The sequence below is a fragment of the Heteronotia binoei genome, chromosome 3 (genome assembly GCF_032191835.1).
Source record: "Heteronotia binoei isolate CCM8104 ecotype False Entrance Well chromosome 3, APGP_CSIRO_Hbin_v1, whole genome shotgun sequence".
NCBI lineage: Eukaryota > Metazoa > Chordata > Lepidosauria > Squamata > Gekkonidae > Heteronotia > Heteronotia binoei.
The window spans coordinates 66,878,582-66,900,009 of NC_083225.1; the positions used below are offsets into that span (position 1 = coordinate 66,878,582).

The 21,428-nt window shown below is 40.4% G+C and overlaps 1 protein-coding gene across 5 annotated transcripts in view; it reads left to right on the forward strand.

The window, feature by feature from the left end:
- Positions 1-21,428, forward strand: part of WWC3 (WWC family member 3) — an 89,531-nt gene that overhangs the window by 30,396 nt on the left and 37,707 nt on the right. For all 5 annotated transcript variants that reach the window (XM_060233949.1, XM_060233951.1, XM_060233950.1 and 2 more), the window contains exons 2-7: positions 4,285-4,394; positions 5,599-5,802; positions 9,338-9,414; positions 13,968-14,047; positions 14,427-14,556; positions 18,702-18,851. In XM_060233949.1, coding sequence (XP_060089932.1) covers positions 4,285-4,394; positions 5,599-5,802; positions 9,338-9,414; positions 13,968-14,047; positions 14,427-14,556; positions 18,702-18,851 — 751 coding nt within the window. The remainder of the gene's footprint in view (positions 1-4,284; positions 4,395-5,598; positions 5,803-9,337; positions 9,415-13,967; positions 14,048-14,426; positions 14,557-18,701; positions 18,852-21,428) is intronic.

Sequence of the window (21,428 nt, forward strand, 5' to 3'; positions counted from 1 at the left end):
ATAGAAACAGTATTTTCCAAACATGTCAATAGAACAGAGTGGTCAACTGTATCAAATACAGCAGATAAATCAAGGAGACAAACAGGTGTGAAGTCAGATTGAACTGGACCATTAGCAGATAAGTCATCCAGAATCACCCAAGATTGCTCTGTGCCCCCCCTTTCCCCCAACTCCCTGCCTTGATCATGTTACTTAAAAAGGGCAAGGTGAAATAGGGTTGTAAATGGCCAATTGCTTCAGAGCAGCAAAGGGGCTTGTCTATGAAATGGCTAACCTAGTGTGGCCCTAGACCTTCCCTGCTATGAACATATTTTTTGTGAGTTTGCAGGCTTATGGCCTCCCTAGCAGCTGCCATGTAATATCGCTGATATGTGTACTACCAAATATAAAGTACAACCCAGTAGATAAGCCAAATGGGTTGCATGAGTTAGGCTACAATCAGTAATAGCACACTTGTCACAGTCCTTCCAGATTTCCTGTGTGTTATCAAGGGCAAGTGATTTATTGTGCATAAATTGTGTAGCAGATTGGTGCAGATTCCAAAACAAACTATAGGGCAACATATGAAGGTCGTCATGGTGCCGAAATTAGTATCCATGTCATCCAAGATCATCATGGTATCCACGTTTATGCTGAACTCATTGATGAGAGGGGAATTTTATTTCTCTTATCAGTTTCTTGTGTTGGAATTTTTCAGTCATGAAGCAGAGGTGTCAAATTCATTTGTTATGAGGGCTGGATCTGACATAAATGTCACTTTGTCAGACCAGGCCGTGTGTGCCATAAAATGCAATGCCATGTACCGGAGATATAAACTTTATAAAGGACACGGGCAAACCCAGTTGGCAGTATTATTTTTTTACTCAAAAATACAACCATATGTAAAGCATCAACACTCTTACACTATTTCTTTAAAGTATCTCCCTGATGCCCACCTTTTCACTTCCACTGCTCATTATTCATTAGCACTGTGATGGTATATAGCAGGGGTGGCCAACGGTAGCTCTCCAGATGTTTTTTTGCCTGCAATTCCCATCAGCCCCATTCCCATGCTGGCTGGGGCTGATGGGAGTTGTAGGCAAAAAACATCTGGAGCGCTACCGTTGGCCACCCCAGGTATATAGGGACATAATGCACAGCCTCTGTCATCTGGCAATAAAGGTAATGGCTAGTTGCTTGTGAGCTGGATAAGAGTCCTGGATGGGCCAGTTCTGGCCTATGGGACTAATGTCCCCCCTCCCCCCAATATAGTGTTTGAGATTATGGTAATAGTATTTAGGGAGAAAGATGTAAATTAATAGCTTCAACCAGGGCTTTTTTTGTAGAAAAAGCCCAGCAGGAACTCATTAGTATGCGAGGCCACACCTCTGACATCACCATCATTTGCAAACTAGGCCACACCTCTGACATCACCAAAAGTGTATAATGTCTTTTGAGGTGTGGTAACAATTTTGGTCATCACACCTCAAAAAAGATATTCTAGTCCAGAAATATATAGCCACATATATATACAAAGCCATAAATATATAGCAATCCCAGGAAAAAAATCAAATTCCAACACACTACTACAGATGTGTAGTGCTTAAAGAAAGAGAGAGAAATAAAGCAAACAGACAGGAGAAAAGACTGACTGACTGAATGAATGAAAGGGGGAGAGAGTTGGAAAGAGAGAAAGAGAGGGGGGATAGTGGGAAATAAGGCAAACAGGGAAAAAGAAATATTGACAGAAAGATAGAGTTAGGGAGTGGAAAATAAAGCAAATAGACAAAGAAAAAGAAAGACTGACAGAAAGAAAAAAATGAATGCACGAAAGGGGGGAGAAAGAATCATAGAGTTGGAAGGGACCTCTAGGGTCATCTAGTCCAACCCTCTGCACAATGCAGGAAACTCACAAACACTTCCCCCTAAATTCACAGATGGCTGTCAGATGGCCACCTAGCCTCTGTTTAAAAACCTCCAAGGAGGGAGAGCCCACTACCTCCGGAGGAAGCCTGTTCTTCCTAATGTTGAGCCAGAAACTCTTTTAATTTCAACCCATTGGTTCTGGTCCTATCTTCCGGGGGCACAGAAAACAATTCCACACCATCCTCTATATGACAGCTCTTCAAGTACTTGAAGATGGTGATCATATCACCTCTCAGCCGCCTCCTCTCCAGGCTAAACATCCCCAGCTCCTTCAACCTTTCCTCATAGGACTTGGTCTCCAGACCCCTTATCTTCGTCGCCCTCCTCTGGACCCGTTCCAGCTTGTCTATATCTTTCTTAAAATGAGGTGCCCAAAACTGAACACAATACTCCAGGTGAGGTCTTACCAGAGCAAAGTAAAGCGATACCATCACATCACGTTATCTGGACACTATACTTCTGTTGATACAGCCCAAAATTGCATTTGTCTTTTTAGCCACCACATCACACTGTTGACTCATGTTCAGCGTATGATCCAAAAAGACCCCTAAATCCTTTAAGCACATACTACTGCTAAAACAAGTCTCCCCCATCCTATAACCATGCATTGGATTTTTCCTACCTAAAAGCAGAACTTTACATTTATCCCTGTTAAAATTCATTTTATTGATTTTAGCCCTGTTTTCCATCCTGTCAAGGTCATCCTGTATCCTGTTTCTGTCTTCTTCTGTGTTTGCAACCCCTCCCAATTTAGTATCATATGCAAATTTAATAAGCATTCCCCCTATTCCTTCATCCAAATCATTGATAAAGATGTTGAACAAAACAGGTCCCAGGACAGATCCTTGTGGTACTCCACTTGTTACTCCTCTCCAAAGAAAGAAAGAAGTAATTAATGAATGAATGAGTGAATGAATGAAAGGGACGGACAGAAAGAAAAAATGAATGAATGAAAGTGGGGAGAGAGTTGGAAAGGAAGAAAGAAGGAACACTGCCAAAAAGAAAGAAATAATGAATGAAAGGGATTGACAGAAATAAAAAATGAATTAATGAAAGGGAGGAGAGTGTTGGAAAGAAAGAAAGACTGACAAAAATAAAGAAATAATGAATGAAAGGGAGGGAGGGGGAGATAGTTGGAAACAAATAGAGAAAAAAGAGAAAGAGAAAGGAAAGGAAGAAAGGAAAAGGGAGGGAAAAAGTGAAAGAAAGGAGGGGGAAAAAGAGAAAGCAAGAGAGAAAGAAAGAAAGAGAGAAAGAGAGAGAGAGAAAAGAAAGGAAAAAAGAAAGACTGAAAGAAAGGGGATGCCAGCAACTCACCTGTAAAAGTGCTGACTCCCACAAAGCCCCGGCTCTGCAGCTTGACCCCTCGAGCCCTGCCAGCCAGCTGGATGTCAGGAGGCCCTGTCCCAACACGGCAGGCCTCCCCGAGCCCTGTCGGGCAGCATGACATTGGGAGGCCCCCGTGCAAGTGCTGCAGGCCTCCCCAAGCCCTGTGGGATACCCGGACATCGGGAGGCCCAGCGTTCCGGTACATTCCGGCTCAAAAAAACCCCTGGTTTCAACATACATTTTCAGCTATATGCAGAATTTGTCACAGAAGTTTAAAAGACATTCCCAACTTTATTCTTATTTTTCTAGATGTTATTAGCAACAATGTGTATTTTGTTATAGTTGGTCAAAATTCAGCATCGTGTCCTGTTGAAGTGGTAGGCATCTTTAAGTTAGTCTTCTTAAAATATTTTCCCAAATACATCTTTTGGGATGTTTTGTATTTTTTTTTTCTGTGTGTGTCTGCACCTGGAAATCATGTTAACCTCTGGTGATTGACCCCTGCTGGGGGCCTGGAGGGTATTCTGGGAGGTGGCTGAATAAGCATGCCCCCGCCTATCAACTGGGTATTTCAAGGACAGTCTCATCCAAGTACTAACCACAGTTAACCTTCCTTAGCTTCTGAGATCTGACAAGATCAGGCTTGTCTGGGTTATCCAGGTCCAAAAATGCATTTTTAATGTATTCCAGTACAAGGATTAAGTAAGGCAAGTTTGGTTTCACTTGCAATTGTTTTGATGTGAAACCACATTTTTACTAGAATTATGAAAAAGTGGCAGGACTTCATGCCATAATAATTGTTGGTAAGCTTAGAAAGTTAAAAAAAAAATCTTGTCTTTCTTGTTCTCCAAGGCACCTTTGAAAGTACATTTCTAGAATTTGTATGTAGCTTATACAGTAATTAATAGCTTTGATTTTTTTTAAAAAAAGTACAAGTCATTATGCTTTTTTTCAGTTGCTCATAATATTCATATTGCATAAGCAATGGCAGTGGTTGGTCATTCGGTTGAGTGCTGTACTTTTGAACTTGTTTTCATTTTTTTATTGTAGGATTACAAAGCCTTTAACTTTTGCTGACTGTGTAGGTGATGAGCTGCCTTTAGGATGGGAAACTGTTTATGATCAACAGATTGGTATTTATTACATGGACCATATAAATCGTAAGTAGGTGTTTTTTAATATTCTTTCTCTGAGTTTTTCTCTTGGTCTGTGATCATGGAAGAGAAAAGAATTTCATTGAAATCATTTGTATGTTTTTACACTGTAATATTTCCTAAAGCTAAATAAATGAAATTTCCAAATCGTTTCTTTGGTAATTGCAGTACTTGCAACACTGAAAACGTTCATTCTTCCTATTAGTTAAAGGCAGTTTGTATGTGACTTGATGTAGAAATTATAGTGTATTTTGAGGGAGACAGGCAGAAGATATAATTAGCAATATTACTACATACAAGTACCTGGAATTCTTTTTTTGGGGAAATTCTCTTGCTTAAAATCCCTTTTTCTTAAAGTGGATCACTTCTTCGCATTTCCTTCTTTGTCTTTTTTGAAGCTTTGGGACTCTTTCCATGGCAAAAGGAATACAGTTTTTGTTGTTGCTGCAAAATTTAGAAACCAGCAAGATTATCTAGGAGTCAGATTGGCTGCAACGAAAGGTTGAAGACCTGAGTATAATAGGAACACTATGAGGAGAAAGAATGATTGAATAATAATACTTAATGGAAAGGGCTAAAATTGGTGACTGATAAATGGAATAGGAAAGGAAACAAACATGATTGAAGTTAGAGATTATGACAGGGTAAAGGGTGGCAAGATCAAAAGAATACAACATGTGGTTGTTCTGTAATTTCTCACATTGGGGATCACATGGATGTTTTCTTTTACAAATAAGAAGCCTGTACTGGGTTACATAGCACATAGGAGAAGATGCAATAGAGAGAAATCTCCAAGATGAATATTTGTGAAGCAAGTAATTTAAGCATAAAACAGAGTAAATCACTCAAACTCTTGCAAGGTAATTCTCAGTGCAGTATTTGACCACCTGTGGGAGAGCCTGTCCAAGAACCGTTAAGTTTCCCTTCTTCTAGTCTAACAGTAACTACTTTAGTTTCAGACTGAATCAAAACTATAATATTTTGCCCAACTAAATACATATGAGGCCTGTTGTTATGGCTCTTCAGTAGGCAGGGTGAGATGCAAAGTAACAAATAATAATTCATATAAAAATCCACATATGAAAGATTGCACATTTCTTACACATGGGATATTGGCATAGCTGGTGTAGACAGCTGTTTCATGTGTTTTGATACTTCATGTGTTTTGATACTTCATCACTTAACATATTTTAATTTGTTTTCTCTTCAGAACTTACCCAAATTGAGGACCCAAGAGAGCAATGGAGAAGAGAGCAAGAGCGAATGTTAAAAGAATATTTAATTGTTGCCCAGGAGGCCCTTAATGCCAAAAAGGAAATCTACCAAATTAAGCAGCAACGTTTTGAGCTAGCACAAGAAGAATACCAGCAGCTGCATAAAATGTGTGAGGATGACACTCGTTCTTATACGAGCTGTAAGTTTTACTTCTTTTCTTAAACTGAATTCATGTTTAAATTCTATGTTTATGTGCTTGTATTCTGGCTGGGTGAGGAACCACGGGTGTAAATGGATCCATGTGCCCACACTATTTCCATTCATCAATCTGACATGCAGTGCTGTGTGTGCAGATCTCCTTTGAAAAAGCACACATACTGTCTTGTGGGTAATTGAAGAAAAGCACACACTTGTAAATTGACTTGGTGGTCTGTATTTCAAGATAAAATTTTTATTCTTTTTTAAAAGCCTAAATTGCTATTAATTCTTGTCATAAATCCAATTTTGAAAAATAATTTTTAATATGCAGCATATATTTTTGTACCCATGATATAAATGAAATAAGTTCTATTGCTGTCTTCCTTCATTCCTTCATTCATATCTTAAAAATTCTCAGTGTTGATGTTGCAAGGGTAAGTGCCAAACCAATTTTCTATGAAAGTTATGTTCCTTGTTTTGGTAGAAGGTACCAATGATGACAGAAATAGAATTGGGCAAAGCAGTCTCATCATAATTGATGCTTTACCATATGAGTCATTTTGTTTATAAAATATTTTCCCTTCATTTTAAAACTGTCCATGGCTCCTTGAGACTTGATTTTTGTTTTGAGCTATTACAAGTTTCTTGAATAAGGACACTTCTATTTTTGTGGCATAGTATTAGAGAATGAAAGTCTCTGACTTCCTTAACTTGATTGGCCTGCTTGTAACTCTTTTTGATCCAAAAAAGAAACACTGAGCAAAAAAAATTGCTTTTAAGAGAAAGGGGACATAAGCAGCCACTCTTGTGTTTCTTGGAGTACATTAGCTTCAAAGATAGAAATGCTAATATCCTTTAAATGTCAGGATGAAATGCAGACTAACTGAATGCTAAAAGCTGTTTAAATTTTTTTTGTTTTAGAAATTAAAGCTTAAGTTGTGCAAACATTACAATACCATGACCATACCAAAGTTGGTGGTGATGTTACTGATGATATATTTTTCCAGGTTTCCATATGCCAAATAATTTTAAGTAGCATGTTAAAACTACATATCTTTCAACATATGTCACTTGCTCTGTTAAATTGGCAAGACTCAGCCATTTCTGCTCTTATCTATGATATGGACATGAACAAATCTTATTCTTGCTAATTAACTTATAGACTGTGTTAGTTCCAAGCTTTTGGATCAAAGTTATTTCTATCCAGTTTTCTTCAGGAATCTTGGAAGATAACGGTCACAAAATGATGAGTATGGCCAATCACAAAATGGTGGCTTGTTCAAAAATTACAGGATTTCAGAGCAGGTTGACAGCTCTCAAGAGCCCCGTGGCGCAGAGTGTTAAAGCTGCAGTACTGCAGTCCTAAGCTCTGCTCACAACCTGAGTTCGATCCCTGGTGGTAGCTGGTTTTCAGGTAGCCGGCTTGAGGTTGACTCAGCCTTCCATTCTTCCGAGGTCAGTAAAATGAGTACCCAGCTTGCTGGGGGGGAGTGTAGATCAGGAGTGGCCAACAGTAGCTCTCCAGATTTTTTTTTGCCTACAGCTCCCATCAGCCCCAGCCATTGGCCATGCTGGCTGAGACTGATGGGAGTTGTAGGAAAAAACATCTGGAGAGGTACCGTTGGCCACCCCTGGTGTAGATGACTGGGAAGGCAATGGCAAATCACTCTGTAAAAAGTCTGCCATGAAAATGTTGTGAAAGCGACGTGACCCCAGAGTTGGAAACGACTGGTGCTTGCACAGAGGACCTTTCCTTTCCTGACAGCTCTCAGGTTGGTGGTCTTCTGCTTTCCTAAAAGCAAGCCACCACCCCTCAAATTTTAGCTTTCCAGGACTAGAAAAATATACAGTTATGTTTTCCCTAGAGGAGGCAAATGGGAAATTTACATTTCTACCCCTCATCCAGAGTGACTAATGTCTTGTCTAAGAAGATTTCTGAGATTCCTCACAAAGTAAAATGATGAAGTGAGTCACTGGATTACATGACACTTTTGGGAAGTAAACCAAGGTTTTGTGTCAATTAATCGATAGCTGTTTGAGTGTCACACTCACCACAAAGTGACTTTTCAGCTTAATTTTCACATCTTGAATGGCCATTAAAAAAAAAAAAACTCAACCAGAAAAGTTTCCAGGCACTATGTCCCAAAAATATCAAGGAAGAATGTGCTTTGTGACTGATAATGTTATGCCCCTAACTAAGAAAATGTTGTTGTTGTTATTAATTGGATTTATGGGTTGCCCAATCCTGGCTACTGGGTGACATACAGTAATAATAAAAACATAAAAAGTAGAATAAAACATCTGAGTAACATTAGTACCATAAATCTAAAAGACTCAGTTTGTGAGTTATTCAGACTGCCAACCACTTCATGGGTAAGGGGAGAAGAGGGCTAGTGTGAGTACAGAGAGCAGAAGAGGGTGCCAGCCAAGATGGTAGCATTCGCTGTCCTTAGTCAGAAGTCTGGCTGAACATTGCCTCCTTAAAGGCCCTGTGGAATTGCATAAGATCCCACAGGGCTCTAATGGTGTTTGGCAGAGAGTTCCACCAGGTTGGGGCCAGGACTGAAAAGCAAACTGCTATCAAAGGAGCATAATGCTTTTCTGGGGACATAATGGAGGAGAAAGTCCCATAGATACATCAGTCCCTGACTGCTCAAGGTCAGTACCAGAACCTTGAACTTGACTTGGTACTCCACTGGGATCCAGTGTACCTGGCACAGTACTGGTTGTATGTGTGCCATCTGTGATGTTCCCAATAGGACTTGCATCACCGCATTCTGGATCAGCTGGAGCTACCGGCTCAGTCTCCAGGGCAGACAAGTGTAGAGCGAGTTACAGTAGTCTACCTGGAGGTATCTGGCTTGCAGAGTTCTTCAAGATGCTCAATTGCGCTTCAACATGGATTAAAGGAAAATTTGGAATTATGACTCCCCATGAGGGGGGGAAAAAGCTGTTGATTTTCTATCATGCCCACAGTGCTGTAATACCACTCCGGATTGAAGCATGGTCCAGAGAGTTGACTTGTTGTGGGTCTTTGGTCAGTTTCCACAGTATGAAACAAAATCAGTATTTGTACATCTTAATAATTTTGTTGTATTGCTTTGTTCAATTTTATAGTTCATACTTACGGGCAAATTGAATTTTGTTGATTTGGGGAAGAAATTGTCCCTTCTGAAGGCAAGATCCTTTATTTTCATAATTAAAAATAGTGCTTGTTGTAACTTAAGTGGGGTTTAGAAGAAAGCAATATGATTTTGCTTCATTTAAATTAAATACAGTTTGGAAACTTGTTCCTCACTTAAAATATAAAATAATGTTTGATAGAATTTTGTAAAGTGGCTTAGAATGATTAGCTGTAGTTATCCTCTATTTGACTGACTTGATGACTTGATTTTGTGTTGCAATCTTAGCTTTAGCAGAAGACTGTGGCACATAACATCCAACTACTAAAACATTTGGTTATCCAGTTATACTGTTATATATCATTTTTACAAGTGTCTGCTTTAAACATGAAGACATTTTTTTTCTCTGTCAAGCATTCTCTGGATTTTCAACCAATACAAAATATGACCCATCCCAGATTAAAGCAGAAATAGCAGGTCGACGTGACAGAGTGAGTAATTCTTTCTATTAGTTTGATACATTGAAAAATGATTAATGTTGCCTTTTTTCCTTTCTATGCTTTCTTTGTACTTAAACATGCATCTTTTTTGCAATTGTATTACAACCCAGTGAGACACACTGTGCCATTTGTTTACCAGTGGCATTTCTTTAAAGTTTGCTGCTGTGTTTTACTTACCTATACTATTTTACTGTACATTTATTAGACTGAAAAATAGATAACTTGCTTGTAATACCCTGAAACAGCAGTGGAACAAAAGTGGCAGATACATAGGTTATTAATAGTGCAATTCTAAACATAGTTTCTCCTTTGTAAGTCCATTGATTTAGGATTACTTGGGCTTGTACATTAATGCCTTCCGTAATGCTGTGGAAACAGCATTATGTAGAACACCACTATAGGAGTTAATTATAGTGCTCTTCTCCTGGAATGTGTACAGATGTGAAAGCCTTGAAAAATTCTGGGGAATTTTTTTCTGCTTCAGTTTTTCCAGCGAGGAAAAATTGGGAAATTTGGGGCAGCAGTGCAAAAAACCACTATCCAGGTCATCTAGTCCCATCCCCTGCTCAATGCAGGATCAGCCTAAAGCATCCCTGACAACTGTTTGTCCGGTCACTGCTTAAAGACTGCCCGGGGGGGGGGGGACTCACACCTCCCTAGGTAGATGTTTCTACTGTTGAACAACTTACAAAAGTTTTTCTTATTATCCAGCCAGTACCTTCCCACCCTTAACTTAAATCCATTATTCCAAGTCCTATCCTCTGCTGCCAACAGGAACAATTCCCTGCCCTCCTCTAAGTAACAGCCCTTCAAATACTTATAGGGAGCCATCAATCTCCTTTTCTCCAGACTGAACATTCCCAAATCCCTCAGCCTTTCCTCACAGGGCTTAGTCTCCAGCCCCCTGATCATCCTCGTTGCTCTCCTCTGCACCCTCTCCATTCTATTCACATCCTTCTTGAAGTGAGGCCTCCAGAACTGCACACAATACTCCAGGTGTGACCTGACCAATGCAGTGTACAGCAGGACCATGACATCTTGTGATTTGGATGCTATGCCTCTGTTGATACACCCAAAGATCTTATCTCTAGTTTTTATGTCTCTAATTTACAGCGTTACTTGCATATGAGTAACATACTGGCCTTTGACTGATGAGGTGGCATGGTCTCTTAGGCTCCATGCTGGAATATTGCAGGAAGCCTCTCCAGGTTACTAGCTGCATTGAAGCTTCCACTGTTTGTCTGTACGTACATCCTCTCAGACTGACATGCTGCACAGCTGATCCCTGGCCTTTCTCGATTTTATAATAAAAATTACACTCAGAAAAAACAATAGTATAAGAAAACAATTTTGCTGTATTGAAGTTATTCAACCTGACTGTGGTTTTCTGTTAAACTCCTTATATAGAAACATGTGGTCTGTTTATGTATTATGTTCTCTCAAAATAATTGTGATGTTACTCTGTTTAGAATTACACTCTAGTATACGTGAAACTATTTGTAGAACATGAAATACAGAGAATTGAACTGTCTTTCTGTTCCTGCCTTTCTGATAGAAAACAATGTTAAATTGCAAGTTCTTTTTATTAAAAGATACATGAGAGAGAGGCTTGCAGTATTCCAAACACACTAGGTCAAGAGTACATATTTTTGGAGGATGGATACATCTCTGTGTTACTGACTATCTTCTAGGTGAAAACCCCAGGATCACTTTCCTGGTTAACTATCATCTCAGACCTCATCAGCATATATGTAAAATCAGCATTTATTGCCCCAATGCACAACACTTTACGTTTATTTACATTGAACTTCATTTGCCGCTCTGTTGTCCACAAATCAGTTTGGAGAGAGCATTTTAGATCTCTACAATATGTTGCAGTTTTAGCCTTACTTTGTAAAACAGTTGTTCAGGTGGTACTTTTATAAAGTTTAGTTTAGTTTATTTGATTTATATCCCGCCCTCCTCACCAAAGCAGGCTCAGGGCGGCTCACAATACATGATAGAATAACAATAAAAAGAGTTAATTTAAACGTTAGATTAAAACGATTTGGTGCTAATTTCCATACAGTTTAAAGATGGCATTCAGTGATCTTAAACATCTATTTAAATCTAATATCTCGGTTGTGGTCGTCATTCAGTTAAAAGCTAGATGAAATAGTATCGTCTTGCAGGCCTTGTGGAATTGGGCAAGGGTCTGGCCTCCTAAGGCAGTTGGTTCCACCAATGAGGGGCGGTGATTGAGAAGGCTCTTTCTCGAGTTGTCTTCAGTCTTGCCTCCCTCGGCCTAGTGATTGATAGTAAGTTTTGTGTTCCTGAGCTAAGTACCCTCTGGGGAACATGTGGGGAGAGACGGTCCCTAAGGCAGGCAGGGAACATTCTAGGTAGCTTTACTGAATCATTTATTTATTTAGCCACCCTGAGCCCATCAGGGGAGGGTGGGATATAAATCTAAATAAATAAATAAAATATTTTGTTTGCTTTATATCCCATCCTTCCCACAAGTGGGCTTGGAGCAGGTTACACAAGTCAGCTCAGCAAATGTAGTGAGTGTAATATGCAATACATAGATTTAAATAGTTACAACAAGATAAAAAACAATCTAAAACAGTCTAGATTAAGGCATCAGAAGACTAGATATGATCACCTTGTAGACGATGCTATGGTGAGAAATTCATTCAGCAGAGTCTCTAGATGTTTAATCACTGAACACATCTCTGAGTTACAGGGGAGATGCATTTTTCTTATGTATTTTCTGTGCCTTGACCTGGATGGCTCAGGCTTGCCTGATATTATCAGAATGTGGAAGCTAAGCAGAGGTAGCCCTGGTTAGTATTTGAATGAGAAACCACCAAGGAATTGCAGGATTGTTATGCAAAGGAAGGCAATGGCAAAATCGCCTCTGAATGTCCCTTGCCCTGAAAATCCTACAGCATCTTTGTAAGTCAGTTGCAGCTTGACAATATACATGCACATACAATTTATTTAGAACATTTCTTTCCTGTCTTTCCACCTGGGTCTTCAAGGTGGTAAACATTGATGTATTAAACATTGAAAACATTAAAGCAGCATTTAAAATACGGTATATATAAAATATTTAAAGAATTCAATAAAAAGGTATAGACATACAAACACAACACAATCGGGAAGAGAGCCAATAAGAGTAACTGGGGATACACTAAACGAAATAATGAAATCTTTACCTGCTGGTGGATGATCCGCTGGAAGCCTGGGATGGAGCTGAGTATAATCTGCATATTCATGGAACTCAACCCAAATCTCCAGGTGACACCTCCCCCAGTGGATTTATATAGATATTGTAAAGCATGGAAGACATGATAGAACCTTGTGGGACCCCAAGAACAGCAGTTGTTCAGCACCAAACTCTGAAACTCGTCTTTGAGATAGGACCAAAACAATCTCAGAACAGTCCCAATCCTGAAAGGCGGTCAAAAAAGATACCATGATCATGGTATTAAAAGTTGCTAAGAGTTCAAGGAGAATTAAAAGGGATGAACTCAGCCTCCTCAGTCATCCACTAGGGTGACCCAGGCCATTTAAGTACTGTAACTGAGCCTGAAACCTGATTAGCATTGATCCAACCTATCCACTTTATTCAGGAATTGCTGACGTTTCCCAACCACCTCTCATTCAATCACTGTGCTCAAGAATGGTATGTTTTAGCCTGAATTATTTGACTCCTCAGTCCAGAGTAGGTTTGTTTCAGACTGAATGAACGACTGCCCACTTCAAGTCGGGAACAGCCACCCCTTCACTCAGGGTGGCTCCTAGATCCAGTCTGCCACCCCCTTTCCCTGGCAGCTAGGAGGGGCAAAATTCATATAAGCAGGTGGAAAGTCTCAAATGTCTAAGAACCCTGTCCCTATCCTCCTATTGGACAAGGTGAAATTCAAGGTGCTTGGAAGAAAGATACTTGAAGGTCTATTTTCTTACAAACCAACACAACCGCTACATTCATTTTCCAAGGGCCTGCCTCAGATACTTGCAGCTTCTAAGAGGTGACAACCGGGGAGAGGGCCCTCTCAGTCTTGGCACAGAAACTGTGGAACTCTCTTTCCAGACAGACTTATCCTCTTCTGTTGCTGTCTTCTTTCCAGACAGACTTATCTCTTCTGTTGCTGTCTTCAATCAGTGGGTGATTCCTCCTTCCTGTTCTATTTTTAATTGTTGCTTTTATGTATTTGTGTGTGATTGTATTGTTTGTGCATTGTAACTTTTTAACTGTTTAAATGACATTTTGTTTGGTTTTAATGGTTTTTAAGTTGTGTTTTTATGCTGGATATTTTTAATCTGGTTGCCCTGATGAAAGCAGAAAGGCCGGGTATAAATCCTATAAATAAAATAAATAACAATGGAGGCAGTGACAGCCACGTTCAGTCTTAATTTGTTGGAAGAAAGGTGGGATTACAATGGAGGATACAGGCTAATCTAGGAAATGGCAAGACTTTATAAAAATGGAGAAAGGGTTGTAAAGAGTTGCTATTTAGTCACATCTTTCCTCCTTGAACTTTCTTTTTTAAATCAAGCTCTCTAGGTTAAAACGAGAATTGGCACAGATGAAGCAAGAGCTGCAGTACAAAGAGAAAGGAGTGGAGACATTGCAAGAGTGAGTTGAAATGCAGCAGAATTTGAAATGTTTATGTAACTCTAGTAACAAAGGTTAATGTGTTGGTCACAAGTGTGTTCAAACAGTAATTTTATTAATGTTTTGTACTCTTTGATACAAATAGTAATAAACATTCTGAAAGGGTTTTTATCATGGTCACTCTCTTGACATGGGAGTACAAACCCAAAGATTGAAAGGGACTGTGCAAGTAGGAAGCTCTGCAAGGTGCTATGAATCTATTGCACACTATAGTTACTGCTATTACCTGGAGTGGGAGACTGGCACACTTTCCATTTTCCTTTGCAGCCTTCCCTCTTCACTATTGTTTGTGGAAGTCACAACAATTAGCAAATTTCCTGATTCTTGTTTTGTGTGATAGGATTGATCGTAAGATATCAAATGCCCATATGAAATACAAATTGGATGAAGCCCAAGCAATAATGAATGAACTCCGAACCATCAGGAAGGCAATTTGTATGGGTGAGAGAGAGAGACAAGACCTAATGCAGGTAAGACACTTTCTGTTAGTCAATAGTAACTGTAACAGAATGGCCCCACTGACCTGGAAGGGCTGTTCTGTTTTGCCCTCCCTATGTGTCTATATGAAAGTAGCTGCCCAAATTTCCATCCAGCAATATGCTGATGTCCTGGCCCACCAATCCTTGGAGGTTTCTCTCCTTTAGATACTGCTGCCACCAATTGGTCATTTTAGGAATTACCCACTGAGAAGGCGAGTGGTCCCAACTTCCCTTCCTCTATTGCTATTTTGTTGCTCTGTTCAGGGCCTGTGTCTCCCACTACCCAGTTACCACAGGGAAGGCTTACCATACTTGCATACTCCTAGGAAAATAGTGATTTACCAGCTAGTCAAACCCTTCTTTCCTGGCAGTTTGTGCACTACAGATAACAGTTAGCAGTGTTCAAAACAGTAAAGAATTTATAAAGAAGTAAAGTGTCCAGGTGTATACTCTGAGCACAGCAACAGACTGAGTAAGGAATACAGGTATAAACACACAATTCCTCTGCCTCTTGCTCGATATACTCCTTAGTTGATCTTGTTCTAAACAGACTCTTAAAAGCTCCCCTTTATCTAGGAGTTTTTGTTTAGACAGCCAGCCCTTTTTTTGCTCCATATGGCAATGGTGGCCTTCAACTGGTTCTTGGGAATAATGAAATGAGCCAAGATGGACTCCTCTTCTTCAATACCAAGGGATTTTATTATCCCTGTTTGCCCACCCCCTGTAGAAGAAGAAGATGATATTGGATTTATATCCCGCCCTCCACTCCGAAGAGTCTCAGAGCGGCTCACAATCTCCTTTACCTTCTTCCCCCACAACAGACACCCTGTGAGGTGAGTGGGGCTGGAAAGGGCTCTCACAGCAGCTGCCCTTTCAAGGACAACCTCTGCCAGAGCTATGGCGGCCCCAAGGCCATGCTAGCAGGTGCAAGTGGGGGAGTGGGGAATCAAACCCGGTTCTCCCAGATAAGAGTCAACACACTTAACCACTACACCAAACTGGCTCTGTAGGTCAAAGAATCTTTTCCTGAAGTCTCCAAGAAGGTACATTCTCCATCTCCCATGCAGGGCTGGCCCTAGATTGTCTGACACCCTAGGCAAGGCTAACTTCTGATACCCCCTCCCTCCACATTGATAATGTCACTGAGTCACATAGAGGTGCCCAGTTCAGCGCACCCAGGAGGCTGGCGCCCCACTCCCTGCTCCCACGTCTCTGTTTCCTTTCTAGGTGTCAGCTTCCAGCTGGAGGTGTGAGTTGGCTGTTTCATTGTCTACAGTTTAGATGGCCATTAGCAGTTCTAAAGCACTGATTGCCAGTACTTGGGTGAGGCTTGAAAGCAGTTAACTCGTCTGCTTCTGCCCGCCCTCTGATAGGAGAGAGAAAAATGTTTACACTAAATGTGAAGGTTTTTATAGCCCTGACCTCCAAAATAAAATATATTTCTCCACAGTGATATTTGAGGTTTTGCTGTTTATACAACTGGTATTTTGCATGCTATCTTCTTTGGTAGCTCAAAATGCATGCTTGATGGAAGCATGTGCAATTCTCACTGTTTATTGGTTTATAGGCTCATGCCTATAGTGTAGGGGTGGCCAACGGTAGCTCTCCAGATGTTTTTTGCATACAACTCCCATCAGTCCCAGCCATTGGCCATGCTGGCTAGGGCTGATGGGAGCTGTAGACAAAAAACATCTGGAGAGCTACCGTTGGCCACCCCTGCTATAGTGGGTCATATTGGTTTATATGACCATAGGGTCATATTGGTTTATATGCTCATGCCTATAGTGGATACCAAAGGTGGGCAGGGGAGGGCAGGGTTTCTCCTGGATGGACATTCTCAATCTGGGAAAGGAGAAGACCACACTCTGATCTGCCAGACTTCACTGATGAAGAGGCTGGGGTATTTTGCTTGTAGTGCTACCAAGCCATGTGGACCCCAGATCTAGGCAGTCCTGCTATATTCCCCTGCTTCAAACTTACCCACCTTATATCAGGCATAACAAGGTGACCTTGAATGCAAGGAAATGGATTTGTCTTAGTGTAATGTAACAAGTTTGATTGCATTGTTTCCTGTAACTGAATTTGTTCTTTAGTATTGTATGCAGAAGAGAAAAATACTTATTTAGTAGATTTCAACATGATTCTGTGGCTGAAAACCAAGCACATACCCACCTCACAACTAGAACTGATGCAATTATCATAGAGCATCAGTCATCGAGGAGGAGGAGTAAATGCAGATATTCAAATGCCCAACCCCGCAGAAATCTTTAAATGCTCACTCTGCTTCACTCCAGCCCTAGGCTTTTCAGAAGTCTTTCAGAGAGATGAGAGAGCAAAAGACTGAACAAGGGACCACCAGTGATAACCGTGGATAGAATGGTTCACAGCTCTGGCGCAGCTTCCAGCAAATTTTCTCTGTCAGTGCAGATGCTTGTAGACAAGAGTGACTGGTTTGGTTGCAGATTGTGCTGCATGCTGCCATACTGATTATCTTTAGCTTCTTGTGTAGTGGTTTTTGGTGCAGTGTGCACAGCAGTTGTAAGACGTAGAACTAAACAGGGCAGAGAAGGTTAACTATATCAGCTCAACTATAAATTTGCCTCATGGGGGGAGTGAATGCCTTCACTTGGGTGGGAAGACAGCAAGGGTGAGGGGAGCACTCACCTAGGGCCTCTCTCTAGAGCCCGTTGCATTTTTCTTCACAACAGGTCTTATCTCTAGTTTATTAATAAACACTGTTATCATATGGCAAAGATTTCACATTCACATTGTTCTGATAGATAATTTTGCATGAAAAGGGAGCAAGTCTGTGTTTCAGCAAGGCTATAGTTAAAGATTACTTTGAAGTAATGCATAGTTTACATACGCTTTTGTAGTATATGCATTTTCTGTACTATACTAAAATCCTAAAACACTGCATAAAGTCAATTCAGTGCCTCACTGAAATGTATTGTAACCTGTATGTTGACTGTTCTAAGTTCAATATTATTGCAAGTTTTTCAGAAATCACTCCATAAGTACCTTATAATTTCAGCATGGTCATTGTAGGTGGCGGTTCTAGACTAGATAGACATGATTCATTCTGGTGTAGGTGTTTGGCTGTTGTAAAATTTGACAACACTTTGGTTAGAATACAGGTGAGAGAAGTCTGAGACACATCAGGAAGGATTAGTCAGGTCTAAATAGGGCAAGATGGTTAGAAATGCTGCCAAATGCAGCAATGACAAAAGAAGCATATTTATAAAAGCTTCAAAGAGGAATTCAGAGTGTTCCATATTTATCTTAGGTTTTATGGTCAACTCCAATTTTATGGAATCATCTACATATTTTTTCTGTTTGGCATATGGAGATTTTATTTTTGAAATATTACTGTATTACAGCAAATGAAAACATTGAAAGACATTTGCAATAAATGGATATGACTAAACTAAGGTGTAGGAGGCAGATGGGATTTTCTGCCAAGTGGAGACAGTTTACCAATTATGTACATGGGTACTGTTCCACTGAAATCTCTGCATATTGGTAGAAGTATTCAGAGTAATTTCTTCTTTTTCTGTGGTGTGACATGATGTGGTAATGGAAAAAGATACATTAGAAGTCTTATTTGTTTATATTTGAAAATTCAAAGTAAGCATGAGAAACTGCATAGGTATGGGTTAAAAGTGTCCCCCAATATAATGTAATGCTGAAAGTATATTTATCACAGTGCTGCCTGTCATTGTATTTTGCCTTATTCTCAAATCTTAGTAGTGTGCAGGGAAAATTTGTAGGTACTTGCAGCATAATATTTGTTGTTCTTTAACTTTTATTGCTTTTGGTTCTGTGATTTACTGTGGGTTTTTTTTTAGTTGAGTTATTTGGTAAACCTGTCTAGACTAAATGCAATTTGCAATATTTACCAGTTGCTATATGGATTACATTTATTTTTGAACAATAATTTTTAAGACTTGATATATGTATGCAAATTATGACTCCATTCTATATAATGATCATCTTCATAAGAAAAATCTCTGGGCTAGCTATTAGTAATTCCACTATTTTAAAGAAGAATTTATTAAATCACAAATAGATTTTAAAGATCATTTTTATTTCTCTCCCTCCATCTCCCTCCCTTCTTTCTTTCTTTTTTTCCACAGAGTCTGGCCAAGCTGACAGAGGGATTCAAGAATAGTTGTTGTATTACAGAATCTCTGCAGGATCTTCAGTATAATTCTAGCTCGCACACTGACTCCTGTTTACCTCAGCAACAATGTGATGCTTGTTCTCAAACTGACATCATTGGGGAGGTATGTATAGCAGTGCAGTATATAAAAATGGCAGTTTTGATAAATTGCATGATACTATAGTTTAAATCCATTTTCTGGTTCAAAAGAGAAATAAGGATTCTTAAAAAAATTATTTCCTGTCTTTATCTGTACAGAAGCAAAAAATATGATAAATTTCTAAAGGTAGGTAACATGATGTTGTTTACAAAGATGTTGTTCAGTTATTTTTACATCTCTTCTATATAACCCATTGGCAGGTATACTGAAGGTAAGTTTTATCCAGTTTCCATAGGAAGCTTCACTTTGAGACCTAAAAACCTAAAAACAGAACAATCAACCAGTGGCTGTTATCTCATTACCTTAAAGAGGTATTGATGATCTCCTTATTTCTTTAATTGATTGAGAGTCTCAGATGGGGATTGTCATTAACCAGGAAAATGGAGGTTTGTCTCAGTTTCTGCAGTCTTAGGAATTGGGTCTCAGTAACCTTCCCATTTACTATACAGGTTCATTTTGTGAGGCTTCTGATTCAGCCCCCCAAAACAGGTGCCCCCAGGAAAGTGCTCTCCAAGGAAATCACATCAACAGGTTCAGGAGTGTTTCAAATGGACCCCTTACAAGCTAGTGGCATCAAACTCACTTAAGGACTTCTCCAGGATGCCCCTGGTGAAAATTGGATTTCGGGAGGCTGAGTAGTGGCCCCCAAAGCAGGTGCCCCAGAAAAGTGCTCTCTGGGGAAATCACAGCTACAAGTTCTAGAGAAGTACATCAAAAAGCCCCCCTGCAAGCTAGAGGCCTCTAACTTGCAGACCTCCCCGGGATGCCTCTTTACCCGGGATGCCTCTTTACCCTGCTCTCCAAGTTTGGTGAGGATTGGCTTGGGGGGAGCACTGCCTGCCTCCTCATTGTAGACATTGTTGCTACAGATGGGCAGTCTTCCTTGGGCCCAGGAGATGGACACCCACCCACCTCCTCCTGGAGGATCCTAGGGTCCAAAGTACAAAAGGGGGGGACCCAACAGGAGTTCTGGTGCAGGAGGAGGGGTAGAGAGTTAGAAAATGAAGACAAGGGACAGGCACAGGAAGGGCCTGGCAGTGGGGTATACAGTGGCATAGAAGTTGAGCATCCTAGGGTCCACAATGCAAAAGGGGGGATCTAACTGGAGGTGAGGGATGTGGAAAGATGGAAAAATGAGATGAGGAGCAGGCACAGCAAGGACAGCAGGGAGATGCCCAGAGGCACAGGAATAGTCCAAAGTGGTCCAAAGTGCAAGAGGTGGAGAACTAGCAAGAGATCTAGCTCAGGAGAAGGGAGGAAAGTTGGAAAACCAAGATAAGGGGCAGGCAAAGCAAAGGCTGCTGATGCTAAGCCAAGGGAGAGGGTGCCTAGAGACATAGAAGTTGAGGATCTGAGGGTCTAAAGGACAAAAGAGGGGGAGAGAAATTGAGGATTCAAAACTGAGGATTCAAGGAACCCACTGGCTGAGCAACTCTGCTTGGCTGGAGCAGAAAAACAGGCACCTTGGAGCCCTGAGTAAGTACCAAACACTCCCAACCCCACTGTTTTTGCACTGAGGATTGGCTTCCCGTTTCCTTTCCTCTCTGCCTCTTAACTCTCTCTCTCTCTATGCCTAACTGCCTGCTGCAAAGTAGCTACATGTGAGCTTGGGGGCATATATATCCATTCTGCTTCCATAGAGCAGAATGAGAGCTGTCTTGTTAGCAGCCAGCACTGCTTTAGAGGCCACTATTGGTGCTTCCAGGGCTGCAGAAGTCCATCCCCCTTGTTGCTTTGACAATTAATTGATTGGCACCAGTGTGACTGCTGCATGAACCTCCATGGAGGTTCATGGAAGGTTTATTGCAGATGCAATCACATGACCCTCAGCTCATGAAATGGGCAATTGTTGTGACTAACTCAGGTTTGTGACAATGCCCATCCCTAGTCTCACACAAATTACTCACCTGACAGCCTTTGGACTCTTCATTTTGTTAACCTTGTCATTAGAGCTAAAAATGTAATTTCTGAGCTTTTCCACCGTGTTTTGCATTGCTACCATCCCTGTATAAAATGCTTTTTATGCCAAGGTAGGATGCCCTTGAGAGATGGATTATTAGGATATAGTTTGTGGTCAGGGTCTACAAGGCCACATGCAGGGAATAGTTGTCCAAACCTTGTTATTTACTCTTGTCCTGATAACTGGTATCTGTTTACACACAGTGTTACTCAAGCTTAAAGCATTTAACCAAAGACAAGTCTATGTATTGGTGAAACATAGTCAAAGGCATCAATAAAACAGAAAATTTAGAAAATAAAAGGTTAAAATGCTTCTAACTTCTGTACTTGAGTCTACATTTATAGTAGTGTTTCTGAATGTGTGCAAGAACTGAACTAATTTACCTTACACAGTAGGTGGAGCATAAAATGTGATGCCAGCTTGAGCTCTTTGGAAGAACAGTGAAATAAAAATGCGTACTAAGTAAATGGATCAGGGCAAGAAGCATGTTAAGTACTAAGGGCTCATAGGTGAATAAAAGGAATTGCATGAGATTTTTCCTTAACTATCATCAGGATGTGTGCTGTGTGAAAGAGCCCCAT